Consider the following 12,769-nt stretch of genomic DNA (forward strand, 5'->3'; position numbering starts at 1 on the left):
GTTCAAAAGCTTTATTGAGCTTATTGGAGGATTGATTTCAAAATTTGGGCTCGAGCTTTTCTCTAGAGGTTTTAAAATCGCGTGCAAATTGTCGGAGCTTTTTCATAATGTCTTTTTGAGCTTTTTCGGTGATGAATTCATAAAAATTTGAAGTTTTACTCAGATGTTTCAAAAATTGGGCGTGCGATTGCGATCTATTTAACTTGACACTTCGTGAAGACACTTTTGAGCTTTTTTGAGGGACAAATTTCAAAAATTCGGTTCGCATTTTCCTTCGGAAAGTTTGTTCGATCGCCCCCACTTTTGTCAACTTTTCTTTAAAAGCTTCTCCCAAATAGTTAACCGGCGTACGATCGACGTTGCAGTTTTACACGTGCAGCGCGTCGTTGATTGGGAACTGATAATTAATTTAGCGAGCAGGCAACGTGGCCACCGGCATTTTTACTTGTCTCAGAAGCTTGATGAACGACGCGACCGAGAAAGCCTGACAACAATTTTCATGGGGTCGAATTTTCCCTTGTTTCTTAAGGCGCCGAATATCGAAACCGGATTTCCCTTAAGGAGGATTTCCTTACGGGGAGCAAGCGATCGGACCAAAATATTTTGACTCGTCGACAAGGAAAATCGTGTGGGAGCCGGGAAAATTGAGGGAGAATTCGAGGTCACCGATTTGAGGAGAAATCCTGAAAAGATGTAGAATAAATCGTCGCGATAAAGAACCAAAAAATCCTGAGCGAGTTTCGCCATTTGCTGATCGAATTCCCGACCAATTTCGACGTCCGATTTGCTGGAAAAGCTCAAAAAGTATTCTCGCTGGAGACCTACCTGAAAATCCATTCGGAGTAATCACAAGCGAAGTTGAGAAATCGGCGTCGTCGAAGCCGCCAAATTTTCCTTTCACAATTTGAAGAAATGATTTTCCTCTGCAGCCCCGACCTCGACTGATCGCATTTTCAAAACAATCAAACAACTCAACGAAAATCACTAAGCACCAAAATTCGTTGGTTCGTAAAATGAGGAAAAAATCGTCGCCATTTCATCCCCCGCGATATTCAAACGTCCCAAAAGTTGACGGAATGTGAAAAAAAACCTCGTGCTTCCGACGTGCTAATCAGGAGCACCACGGACGCCGACCGGGAACCGCGTATCTCCGAGATACGTTCGTGGGCGTCGCGGCCCTAACTGCAGCGGCGTCGCGGCGCACCCGCCCTTATAGAGAGCATCGTGTTGCGCTCCCGCTATCATTTCTCTCTTCCCTCGCTCTCTTTCCCTCCGAGTTTCGCGTCACCCCTCTTTGGCCAACTTTCAACCCCACCGCGAACTCGAGTGGAGCATGCGTCGCTTATATTCTTCCCGATATCTGTGTATTTTCGATTCTCCACCTAGAGTCACATTCTTCGAGTCGAAACGTTCAAATTAGCGCCAAAATTCGACGAAGTTTTCAAAAAACTGGATTCATCGATTCTCCATTAATTGGTGAACAAATTTCTCTATTTTTCAAGCCAAAAACGAACTTGACATTTGAGTGAACTTGATAATGAAATAAAAATTTCAATTTTTAAATAAAATTTTATATTCAGATTTGAATGAAATTTAAATTGGAATTAGAAAAAAAGTTAAAATTATCATTCAAATTCAAATTCAAATGGGAATTATCAGAGTAAATAAAAAGTTGGAATTAGAATTTAAACTGATAAGAATAATTGGAATTCCAATGAGCAATGAAACAGAATTTGAAATAAAAACTCAAGTTGCAATCATCGTCGGATTTACAACTAAATCAACATTTTTTTTTTTTATTTTGAAAGTGAACTTGAAAAGAAAAATAAAAATTTGATTTTTGAAATAAATTTAACAATAAGATAAAAAATTTAATTAAAAAAAAAGAATTTCAATTCACATTTGAAAGAAATTAAAATTGGAATTAGAAATAAAGTTGAAATCAGAATCAAAATTCAAATTCAAATTGGAATGAAAAAAAAATTAAAATCCGGTGAAGGAATTTTATTTGTCAACTGTGAGAAAGCATCAAGAAATTTTTGGAAGTAAACTTTTTATAAGGAATTTTATAATTATAATAAATCCACGAAATTCTATATCGAAATCCACATTCTGAATATTTTTTCTCGATTCTTTTGTTCTTAGTTAGTATTTTGCCTGAATTTTTATTATTATTTTTCATTTTTGAAGAAAAATCAGAATTTTTTTTTAAATTTGCATTCAACAATCTCATGGTTACGATAATTTGATTAAGTTTTAGCAGCAAAGAATAATTTCGTCTGACGATGAAAAGTAAATGAAATAATCTTTCATGGAGATGAGATATTCATAGAAAAATGTACAAATCGAGTGTCACGGGTTCATTCGGAAAATTAAAGTTCGAAAGCGAACCTCGAGTGGAGGAGTCTCATAGTAATTTTTTAATCCAATCTCCTTGCCGTCGATTATAAATTATAAAGGTTGTTGGATTATGAAAGTTTTAGAACGTGTGCTGTCAAACGGTTAGAAAAGAGGTGAAAATACACGTGGAAGAAATTATGTGTCGCGTCAAATTTATAATGGAAATTTCATCAACGTCACTCTTTCATTTTCAATTATTTTCTTCCAGCATTGGTATTTGAAACGGATGGCAAACTCGCTCGACTGTGCCTCCCGAAAACAGAGTTTTTCGGATCGCTCTCACGGCTGAAGTATTGAAGATAACGAAATATTGATAAGGACCATTTTTGTTAGAAATTAAACGCTCTACAAAAATGGTCTATTGCACTTTTCTCCTATTTTCGATCGTTCTCACAGTACACGCAATAAAAGTTATCAATTGCATTTTTCACATCAGCAATCAGGATTTCAACAAAAAATAATTTAAAAAAATAGCGAAATTGCTTGTTTTCTCACAGACTTTGAATTTTCCTAATACAAAGTCAAAAATGGACTTTACTTACCTGCACGATTTTTCGGGGGTTTCAAAATCCCGAAACTGTGGAAGAGAGGACACGGGAGAAAGTAAATTCGGCACAAGTCGTAAGAAATATTTCGTTTAATCGATAACAAACGGGGCTCTTGCGAGCCCCGAAGGCTCCAAACCATACCCGCCATATACACAGTTGGAGTAAAAAAAATTTTCCTCATACCAAAAAAGCAGAGACAAAAAACGTCCCAATTCCGATTGTCACTGAAAGCTGCGCGATTTTCTTTTTTTCTCTCTATATTCTCAATTCACATTTTCTTAGATTTTTACTTTTAAATGACACGCACATTCGTTCGAAAACATTTTTGACGAAGCGCCACTAAAAAAGCACCTTTCCAAATTCAATCAAAAACAATTGTGGATGTAAAATGTCCAAATGGAAAAAAAAATCGAAAACTCAAACAAGCAGTTTGAACTATTTTGCGCGAAGTTTTATCAAATAAATTGCAATCACCGGTTCGTGAAAATTGTATTTTTTTGCCCAGTATAAAAGTGGATGGCATTTTTTTTTTTTTTTTTCATTAAAAACTTAAAAAGTTATTTTTTATTTTTTTTTTTTCATTCGTTTTCTGTCAAATTTTTTGTCAACATTTCAAAAACTTTTTTCCCATATCCGATGGATTTATGTGTGAACCGATTAATCGTGAAAAAATGTTTGTGCTCAACAGTTGGAAGATTTTTTGTCGCTCGACAGTTGCAGCGGAAGTTACCACTTTCGATTGTTTCCTTGGATCGAATATGTTTTCTCTCCTCAATGATGATTTAAGGAGGGTGAATCACAACGATACAATTTTGCCATGCTAAACCATGTTAAAAATATTAAGAATTTCAAAATGATGAGAATTTAATAAAATTTGGTAAATGTATTATTTAAAAATGTATAAGACAATAGAAATTTTTTTAGATTTTTCTACCACCTAGCTCTCGAGTAATCGAACACTAAAGTTCACGTGGACAAGCACAGAGTTTTCATATATACAGTTATACATCTCGTGCATAAGAAGTTCGATTTAAAGCTCAATTATTCGATAACCATGTGGTAAAAAATTTTGAGAAAAATAGTATTTGTACACTTGATGCCAAATAATGTTATCACCAAATTTGATCAAATTCTGATTATTTTGATTTCGTGATCCACCCTCCTTAGAAGAAGAAATATGAAAATTCGCTAATTTGAGAGTACAAAAAATCCTTGTGGGTTTTCAAGTCGTTGATTGATGGATTCTCGAAAAATTGCTTCCTAATTTCCGGTTTCCATGGTGATCGCTCAAAAAGCCCTCGATCCTGGGGCTGTTCGCGTTATATTATGGAATAATCCTCGAGCAGAGCCTCACCGAAATGAGTGACCACGTAGTCGTGGTAGTAGACCATTATACAAAGGGGTTGACCGATAATCAAACTGGACCATACGACGATGTTACCCCAGCGCGAGCCAAAGTTTCGTTCTACCACTTTGCTGACCATTGATAGTGGAATCTGTCGATAAGATTGAAGCGGAAATGATCGTTCGAGGTTATAAATGAACGATTTATTCGAGTGAATTTATCATCACGAATGATGAGAAAAAAATATTTATTGCCACTAAAAATGGAGAAGGGAAAGAATCAGGTTGAAATTTCGTGCGGAGAATGAATTCGATTTTCCAAATAATCGATGTCAGTTGAGGATGAAAACAATGAGAAATTTTCAATATATTCACCGGAAAGAGCTCATCCGCGTCGTTTTATTCGTGGGGAAATAAAACTAGCCAATCTCGTTGCCTTGACTTGATGAAAAATAAAAAAAAAAAAAAAATGAAATCCTTTTTTTTTTTTAATTCGTCTCACCTGACCCATCATGCCGAGGAACGCCCAAACCTTGAATGTCTTCAGCGGTACACTGACAAGATACTCGTGGAAAAATGCGCTGATGAAAAATACCGTGACGCTCGCTGTATTTTTACCGTAGCCCATTTCAACTATCGGGATGTAAAGATGTCTGCGGTTTTGACGAAGAGCAAAAAAAAAACACAATTTCAACATTACAAATTCTTGACGACAAAAGAAAAACAATTTCGAAACGAATCTTTTACGAAAAAAGTACAAAAAAAAAAAAACCAAAAATATGAAAGAAACTGAAAAAAGTGCCCCGAAAAAAAAAAGTAAAATAAAAACATTTTCGTCCTTCCGTCACAGGCAAAAAAGTATTTACGATTTTCCACTCTTTCGTTTAATGATTAAATTATGTATTCATAGCGATATATACAGATATTTGACAAAAAAAAAACAATTTCGAAACGAACCTTTTACTCGAAAAGTACGAGAAAAACCGAAAATAGAGAAGTAATTGAAGAGAGTGTAAAAAAAAAACGAAAAAAGTAAAAAAAAATCACTTTTGTCTTTCCTTCGTGGGCAAAAAAGTATTCACGATTTTCCAGTCTTCGATTTAATGATTCAATAATTTATTCATAACGATATATACGAATATTTGTCGTCTTACAGCGTCATTAAGGACGAGGGATGAGGAATAAACAGGCTCAAGTATAGCAATACGATGCGTATCTCCATTTTTCCATTAGAAAAAGTTGAAAGGGTGCCCATAACACTCGCTAACGCCCCTGCATATACATACGTATATCATCAAGCCATGTAGAGGCAGGGAAGGAACAGAGTGAGGAGGGGGGGGGGGGGGGGAATGAAAAAAAGAGAGAAAGTGTCGTCTGGCTCTCGCACCTCGTTTGCATCTCTGCATTTTCTCGTCCCTTTCCCTTTTTCTCTATTTCCATACGTATATAATAATAGGCGTCTCTATATTTGTGTTTGCGTATGTAAAAAAAAAGAATAATTTAAAAAAAAGTATAAATATATAGATATATTTTTTTCTATCTCTCGTTATCCGTTTTCATTTTCATCCTGGGCGGTGAGTCGTCACTTTCACAGCAACATGGCTCGATGCCAGTTGCAAGGGCCACGGGGCTCTTCCGCTTCCGGGCTAGAGAGGATTTTGGCGGAGGACGAAAAAGAGGGAGGGCGGGCGGAGGGGGGGGGGGGGGGGAAGAGTGATAAAGAGCCGGTCTCGTGAAACGTACTGAAAATGAGGAAAAGTGTTGGCAAAATGCATGCAAAGGCGATAGGGAGAGAAAAATGTGCATGGTACAATGATTGGCAAATTGACAGTCTTTCGGCCATTCGGTAAGTCGAATAGCCTCGGAAAGCACGAGAATTGAGGGAATAACAGCGCTGTGCTCTGTCTGCCAATGACTCAACCAAAATTTCAAGCGAAGGCCACTTTTAGTATTACAGAAGGAAACACAGTTATAACGCAGTGTCGAAAGGCTAGAAAGACAGCTTGATAAAACGAGAGCTCGAACGAGAAACGTTTAAGAGCCTCCGTTCTCACACGTACACTCGCGATAAGCATTATCACCGTGATTATTAGTTCAGTCAGCAATTCTTACTCCACCCCCTTAAACCGAAGTACCCATCCAGTAACTCGGTTTGAGCTAATTGATATGGGATTAATTTAATGAACGCTGCCAACTCAATGGAAATAAGCTGTTATTAATTCGTCACTGAATTGTCCAGGAATCTGCAACGATCTCATTCGTTCTAAGCTTTTTTAAACAGTAGAATGCACAGTTTTTCGAAAGGCGGTTTGAAAATCATTGCAATCGTTAGATCACGAAATTCAGTACAAAATAGTCCCCCGACATTTTCCGATCCGATCAACCGTTCGGGAGATATTGAAGATTTAAGAAACTGACCAATTCGACGACTTCGGCGGGGCGGAGCCTCCCCCGCTCCACGCTACATTTCAACAGAGCCAAGGATTGGTTCTCACCAGATCCTTGATATCTCGAGAACGGTGAATAAGAGAGGAAAACGCTCAAGGACTTTTCGCTTTGGAATTTCGAGGTCCATATATCGAAATCTTTGTAAAAGTACGCGAGTCAAAATTAAGGGGGTAAACCGCAAAAAATTTGAGACTTGCGTCAAACTTCTTAACACGTTTGCTCGTTTCGCTGATTTTTCTCAAAATTAACGTTCACAGAAGCGCAGAATGAAGAATGAAGAGATTCCGAGGTCTTGCAATTTATTGAAGTGTCCAAAAAAGTATTAGAAAAAGCGTGTAGCAGGGAAACCGGGGTTGAGAGTTCGTCGGTATTCTAAGGAAGCGAGGGTTGCAACGAAGGCCACGATCCCCTCAAACACATTATTCGGAGGGTAACTTTTCGTTGGATTTTGCTTTTTTTTTTTGCGTGGGTTTTCAGCTCACGCTTTGGCGCACCCATTCATGGTTACACGAGCTAAAAGGATGGTGGCAACATAGTCCCGTTGTAAGCGCCGTGCTGCTGGTGCTCTCGAGGCTTGATGGCGAGAGTCTCGTGAAAAATGTAATTAAATCCCCTTAAAGCGGGCACACGCTAACGAAGTTTGGATGGCGCGAGAACGTTAAAGTGGTGGTACTCGTAGGGAATTGGTAAGAAAGAGATTACGGAATGAGGAGCAAGAAGGGGGGGGGGGGGGGGGAGCTCGAAAAGAGAACGATTTCAAGGACCGTAGGAGGAGAAAAAAACGCACAGAGTCAAAAGACAAGAAAAGGAGGGCGGCAAGCAGGAGAAAAATACGATGACGTTGACCCTTCAATATGTCAAAATCCAACGAACGAATTTGAATGAAAAACCAAAAATAAATATTTTAGAATATATTTAAAATTTTTTTTTTTTTTTTTTTAATTATGACAAAAGCTAAAAATGGAAGGGGGACCGAAAAAAAGAGAGCTGAAAGGGTTTTTTGACTTCGATCAAAGGCTTTCATGAATCAAAACGTGTCGGCAGTGAAATCCGGAGCTTTTGCTTCTGCAGCATGCTCGTTTTCTTCTCTTTCGATGCACCATGTCTTGTCTGGCAATGACGAGAGACGAGGAAGAGGAGAAAAGGATGAGAAAAAAGTTTGAATGCAAGGCGAGGAGGCATTGAGGGAAAGACTTTTCTGCAGGATCCTCTTTGCTTGTTCATTCTCTTCGTTTCTGCTTCCATCTCAGAAGATTTTTTCTTTCTCGTTTCTATTTTGTCACGCGGCCGGGCCCGCGTAAAAGAGTCTTTCGGTTTGCAACAATTGCACGCGTATATACGACGAGGCTAAATACCAGCGGAGAGGAGGCGAGAAAAATATATAGAACACGTGAGCTAGTTGGGGGAGGAAAAAGGAGACGAAAAATGGCGATTTTCTCACTTAAAATGAGGGAATTAAGAAAGCTCTTTCCCACGAGGTATAATTCCTTTGAAAAAAACGGAGCAAAAAAACACGCGTCAACCACCAAATGAAGGAATAAAAGGAATAAGAATTTCGAATGAGGTTTTTCTTGGTCTGTGTGCGTGTGAACGAAATAAAAAAAAAAACAGTATTTTTCTTCTGAAAGGAACGACGAAATGGTGAAAAATACACCGATGGATTGCACGTCAGTGTGCACTAATATTTATACCTGTGTGTACATACAGAATACGGTGGAAAGAAATTGAAGGAAACATATTTTCTCGAGTGAAAGGAAACGCCAGTAACGAATTCTTGCAGTTTCCGAAACGTTCGAGAAATTGAATTTGTTGCTGGTGGAGCAGGGAACGGGGGTGGGGAGAAGAAAAATAAACAATTGGAACAAAAAGTGGCAAAAGCCTAGAAATATCTGTCTGACGCGACTATTAATATGAACAAATCATTTTTAGAATTGAGTTATTAAGGAGTCTACCCCAAATAAAATTTTCAAAAAAAAAACTATTTTTTTTATTGCATTTTTCGAAAATATACATATTTGAAAGTATCATATTAAAATTTTATAAAGATCTGAGCAGTCCAAATGTACTTTTGAGCGACGTTTACTTGGTTGTCCGAGCGCGCTGATACGCACCGTTTTAAACGCGTTTTTCTCAAAATTACGTTTTTCAACGGCTCGTTGATAAAATCTCCGAAACTATTCGACCGATCCTTGCCAAAATTTTACAGCATATTCTTTATGATTACAGCTATAGCGCGTATCATACAAATTTTGAAAATATGAGCGGAACTATTTCTTTTTTTGCAAAAAACGATGAAAAAAACGTGCGTTTTCGTAATTTTTGGAAAAACGGCCGCCATTTTGGAATTTTTGAAAAAATCGTATGATATGCGCTACAGCCATTTACCTATTGAATCTAAAACCACTTTTTTTTCTCCGATCATCCATTCCAGGGATTTTATCAACAGCGCACACCCATATTTTTATTGGACTTGTCTTCTCCCCGATTTTTTTGTACGAAAATTGAGTAAAATGAAAATAAATAAAACAAAATTGTGTATTTTAAGAGCGTATTTTTTAGGCCCAACACTTTTTATATCCACATTTATAATTTATACCGGTGAACAAAAATTCGTGAAAAGAGCCTTTTTTTGTCAGTCTAATTAGAGTAAACCCCTTAAGCGAAATGTTAGTGAGAACGATGTCAAATGAAAATGGATAGAATGAAAAAATGTTTTTCGTTTTTTGTTACCTGACAGCCCATCGATGTACGGGAGTGTTCCACGTGCGCCAAAACGTGTCAATGTTATTTGCGTTCCACCAGTCTTGGTAGAAATTCCGATCAGCAAAGTGCAAAAGTTCACCCATGAGATTAAAGTACGAATGGAAAGTGAGGTAGAAGAAACAGAGCCACATCAGGTGATTGGGAATCTAAGAAAGATCGAAGTAAACAGAAGAAATGTTAGAACGAGAAGTGAGGAGTGGGGGAGAATGAAAAATGCTGCTTTTCGGGATAAAAATGAAACTGGGGAGGAGCAATTGCAGAGTCAATTAATTTGCATCGGTTGTAGGCAAAGCAGAAGATTTCCGGGGTAGTCTGGTGTCCGTTTCTCGAAGTAATTATTACAAAAGGGAAGAAGGGGATGAAGTGTCTTTCCGAGGGTGGGTAAACGTAATTTTAAGGGTGTTTTAGGAAAGGGAGATTTTTCTTTGAGCTTTAACTCCGAGAATACGCTGTAGAATAGTGGAATAAAAAAAACAAAAAGAGAGAGCGAGAGAGATACAGGTAGCGAAAAGGGGTGGGGGAGGGTAGGGGGTGAGAGGATGAGAGAGGAAAACAAGCGAAGAAAGGGAAAGCGCAGGGAAGTGAAGCGAGACTTCCGTTTTGTAAAGGAGAAGAGAAAGGGGAGCGAAACATCCGGTGCGGAAAGAACTCGTTGGGGGCAGGGGCTTGGGGCTGGATACAAGGGGATGAGGATGAGTTCGCTCGAGTGAGGTCGAAAAAAAAACGAAGGGGAAGTGAGATGGAGAATGAGCGAGAATTGTGGACCAAAATAAAGATGGAAAAGAGAGAGAAAGAAACAGCGTATCACCGGACCGTGAAAAGAAGAAAGGGTAGTTACCACTAGGATGAGAGAATAAGGGAGAAAAGGGAGAGAGAACAAACTCTGTCTCCTCTTGCTCTTACGTCAAGAATTTGGAAGTTATTTCGTTTCAGTTTGCTCGTCCGGCCAACGGATGCCTTTCACCTTCTCTCTTTGCGCTTCCTCGCCTTTTCGTACCTTTCCCCACTGATCTCTTTTCCTTTCTCTCTCTCTTTCTCTATTTGTTACTTCGGAGCTGACGTTCGTACAATTCTGGACGACGAAAACGATAGAGAAAGCATAGCATTCTCATCCTTTAGAACGGACTTCTCATGCCGTCACTTTCCTTTGCTACTACCCCCTTAACCCCACCCCATGCCTCTTGCTACGTGCTCCCTGCAAAGGACTTAATAATGTTGCAAACACAAAGGTTGTGGTCAAGTCTCTACGCCTCAAGGCATTTTCTTCTCGTTGCATTGCATTCTACGAATTCGAAGCAAACCTACTTTTCAAAGGTTTTTACTTCGGTCTGCGCCTATATGTACCTTTTCTCATACTCTTTTCCTTCTCGAACCCTCCTGACTCGCTCCCCTGAATTACTGAACCGGTCGCTTATTGATCTTCAGCAATTCACAATCGACAACAAGCCTGAGAACTCCATGTGAACGTCAACAATGCCAATAAACTGTCGATAACGTGAGCAAACCCCTTAATATCACTCTGGAATCACTCGAGACACGTAGATCTCAAGATTCTGAGGAAATAAGTCCTTCTCCATTTTTCTCCACGATCTCCGGTTCCCGAGATATTCACAAATTAGTCGATAGCCAATCGCGTATCTCGATAATAATGGGCGGAGCTTCCCCACTCCTTTTTCAACTAGCCACGCTATTGGCAGTCACTGATTCATCGATATCTCACGAGGCGTGCGTCGTAGAGAAAAACGGCTGAGAACTTTTCGCTCCGAAATCGCACGGACTATTCACCTCGAGAATCTCAGCTCCGTATTTCCTTTCCTTTCGCATTTACGACCGTGTTTTTACACCCCCGAAGGAACAATTTCAAGCAATCGGACTCGTCACACGACAACCGCAAGTTCTCGAGTACTCCGAGGCGAAATTCAACTTGGATAAAATTTATCAGTGTCGTGCCGTTACCGAGAAAACAATGGAATGGGAAGAAAAAGACGCAGGAAGCTCTGCTGACAATTTTCTCAAAACGCGTTTACCACACACGACAAAAAATGAGAATCCCTCGTAAAAGACTTTCCACCGTGACTCGGATTCTCTTGTTTCACGTACTGCTTTTCGTCGCGACGAGATAAAAACGAGAATTTCGATGACCAGCTCCAAGCTGATATTTTGAAACTTCTCACCCGATTGATAATTTGATCTGAAAGTTTAAAAACAAGTCTAGACCCAGGATTAGACGAGTCTGGTGATTGCACCAATTTCACTAAATTTCTATCTCTCACAAAACCGTTAATCAAACAGTCCATCTATTATTTTTCAATCTCACGTGAACATTCAAATTCGTGAAATATCTCGAATCTCCCGTTGGCATATTCTTCTCGTGAATATACACCGAGCATGTCTCTCGTCCGTCTGCGTGCTGATAATGCAATATTCATAAATCCAATATGGCTCATCTGTTCGGATTATTGATCGAATTGGACGGGCCACTATAAATCGACAGCTAAACTCTCTTGGAGAAGAAGGTAGAAGAGCGTCATTTAGTATGGAAAGGAAATCGATATCAAGTTCTTTTGAATCTGAGTGTCAAGTTTTTCCCTCACTGCAGAAACACGGACATGTTCGACGTGGACCGGGACACGCGTGCTGTATTAATCTGAAGCCATACGGTCCGCCTGACGCACATTTTGAGTTTATTCTCAAAAAATGAGTTTTAAGACGTCAGAATAATGCTTATTAAGGTCTTAGATAAGTTTTAAATTTTCGAAAAATCGATTTTTTTTACAGATTATTATTCTCTATTGTTTTAAGCATATTTCTGTGAAAGTCGATTGTAAATATTTCCTATAGATCGAAAGTTATTATAAAAAAAAAAGTCGTTTTTCTTAAAACTGCATTTTCTGACAAGGTCGCATGATAAATCATACAGTTTTTAATATTTTTTAATGCTTTTTTTTCAAACATTCGAAATAGTTTTCTCTGTAGTCTGTCGAGTCGGATTTTTTATATCGTGATTAAAAAATTTTATAAATGTAATTAAAGTGTGACATTTATGATAAAAAACGCACATTTTTTTTAAACTCCCGTAAATTGTTGAATTTTTCGAATTTCAAAAATCCGGCTTGACAGACTAGCTACAACTTTATTTTACAAGAATTTTTTCACCTTTTGCAGATCTATCAACACTTCAAGAAGAAATTATGCAGACCGTGGAGTAACTTTTTTTTCGTAGTGCTTCGAGAACGGTGATTTTTTATGTTGTAATTTTTGAAAAA

At 38.4% G+C, this 12,769-nt stretch overlaps 1 protein-coding gene across 2 annotated transcripts in view; it reads right to left on the minus strand.

The window, feature by feature from the left end:
• Positions 1-4,010: 4,010 nt before the first annotated feature.
• mdy (midway) overlaps positions 4,011-12,769 on the minus strand; it is a 99,997-nt gene continuing 91,238 nt past the window's right edge. For both annotated transcript variants that reach the window (XM_043432051.1, XM_043432050.1), the window contains exons 11-13: positions 9,471-9,649; positions 4,795-4,945; positions 4,011-4,444 (exon numbers count right to left, since the gene is read on the minus strand). In XM_043432051.1, coding sequence (XP_043287986.1) covers positions 4,268-4,444; positions 4,795-4,945; positions 9,471-9,649 — 507 coding nt within the window. In that variant the 3' untranslated portion in view covers positions 4,011-4,267. The remainder of the gene's footprint in view (positions 4,445-4,794; positions 4,946-9,470; positions 9,650-12,769) is intronic.

Source organism: Venturia canescens, chromosome 11 (genome assembly GCF_019457755.1).
Source record: "Venturia canescens isolate UGA chromosome 11, ASM1945775v1, whole genome shotgun sequence".
NCBI classification, from domain to species: Eukaryota; Metazoa; Arthropoda; class Insecta; order Hymenoptera; family Ichneumonidae; genus Venturia; species Venturia canescens.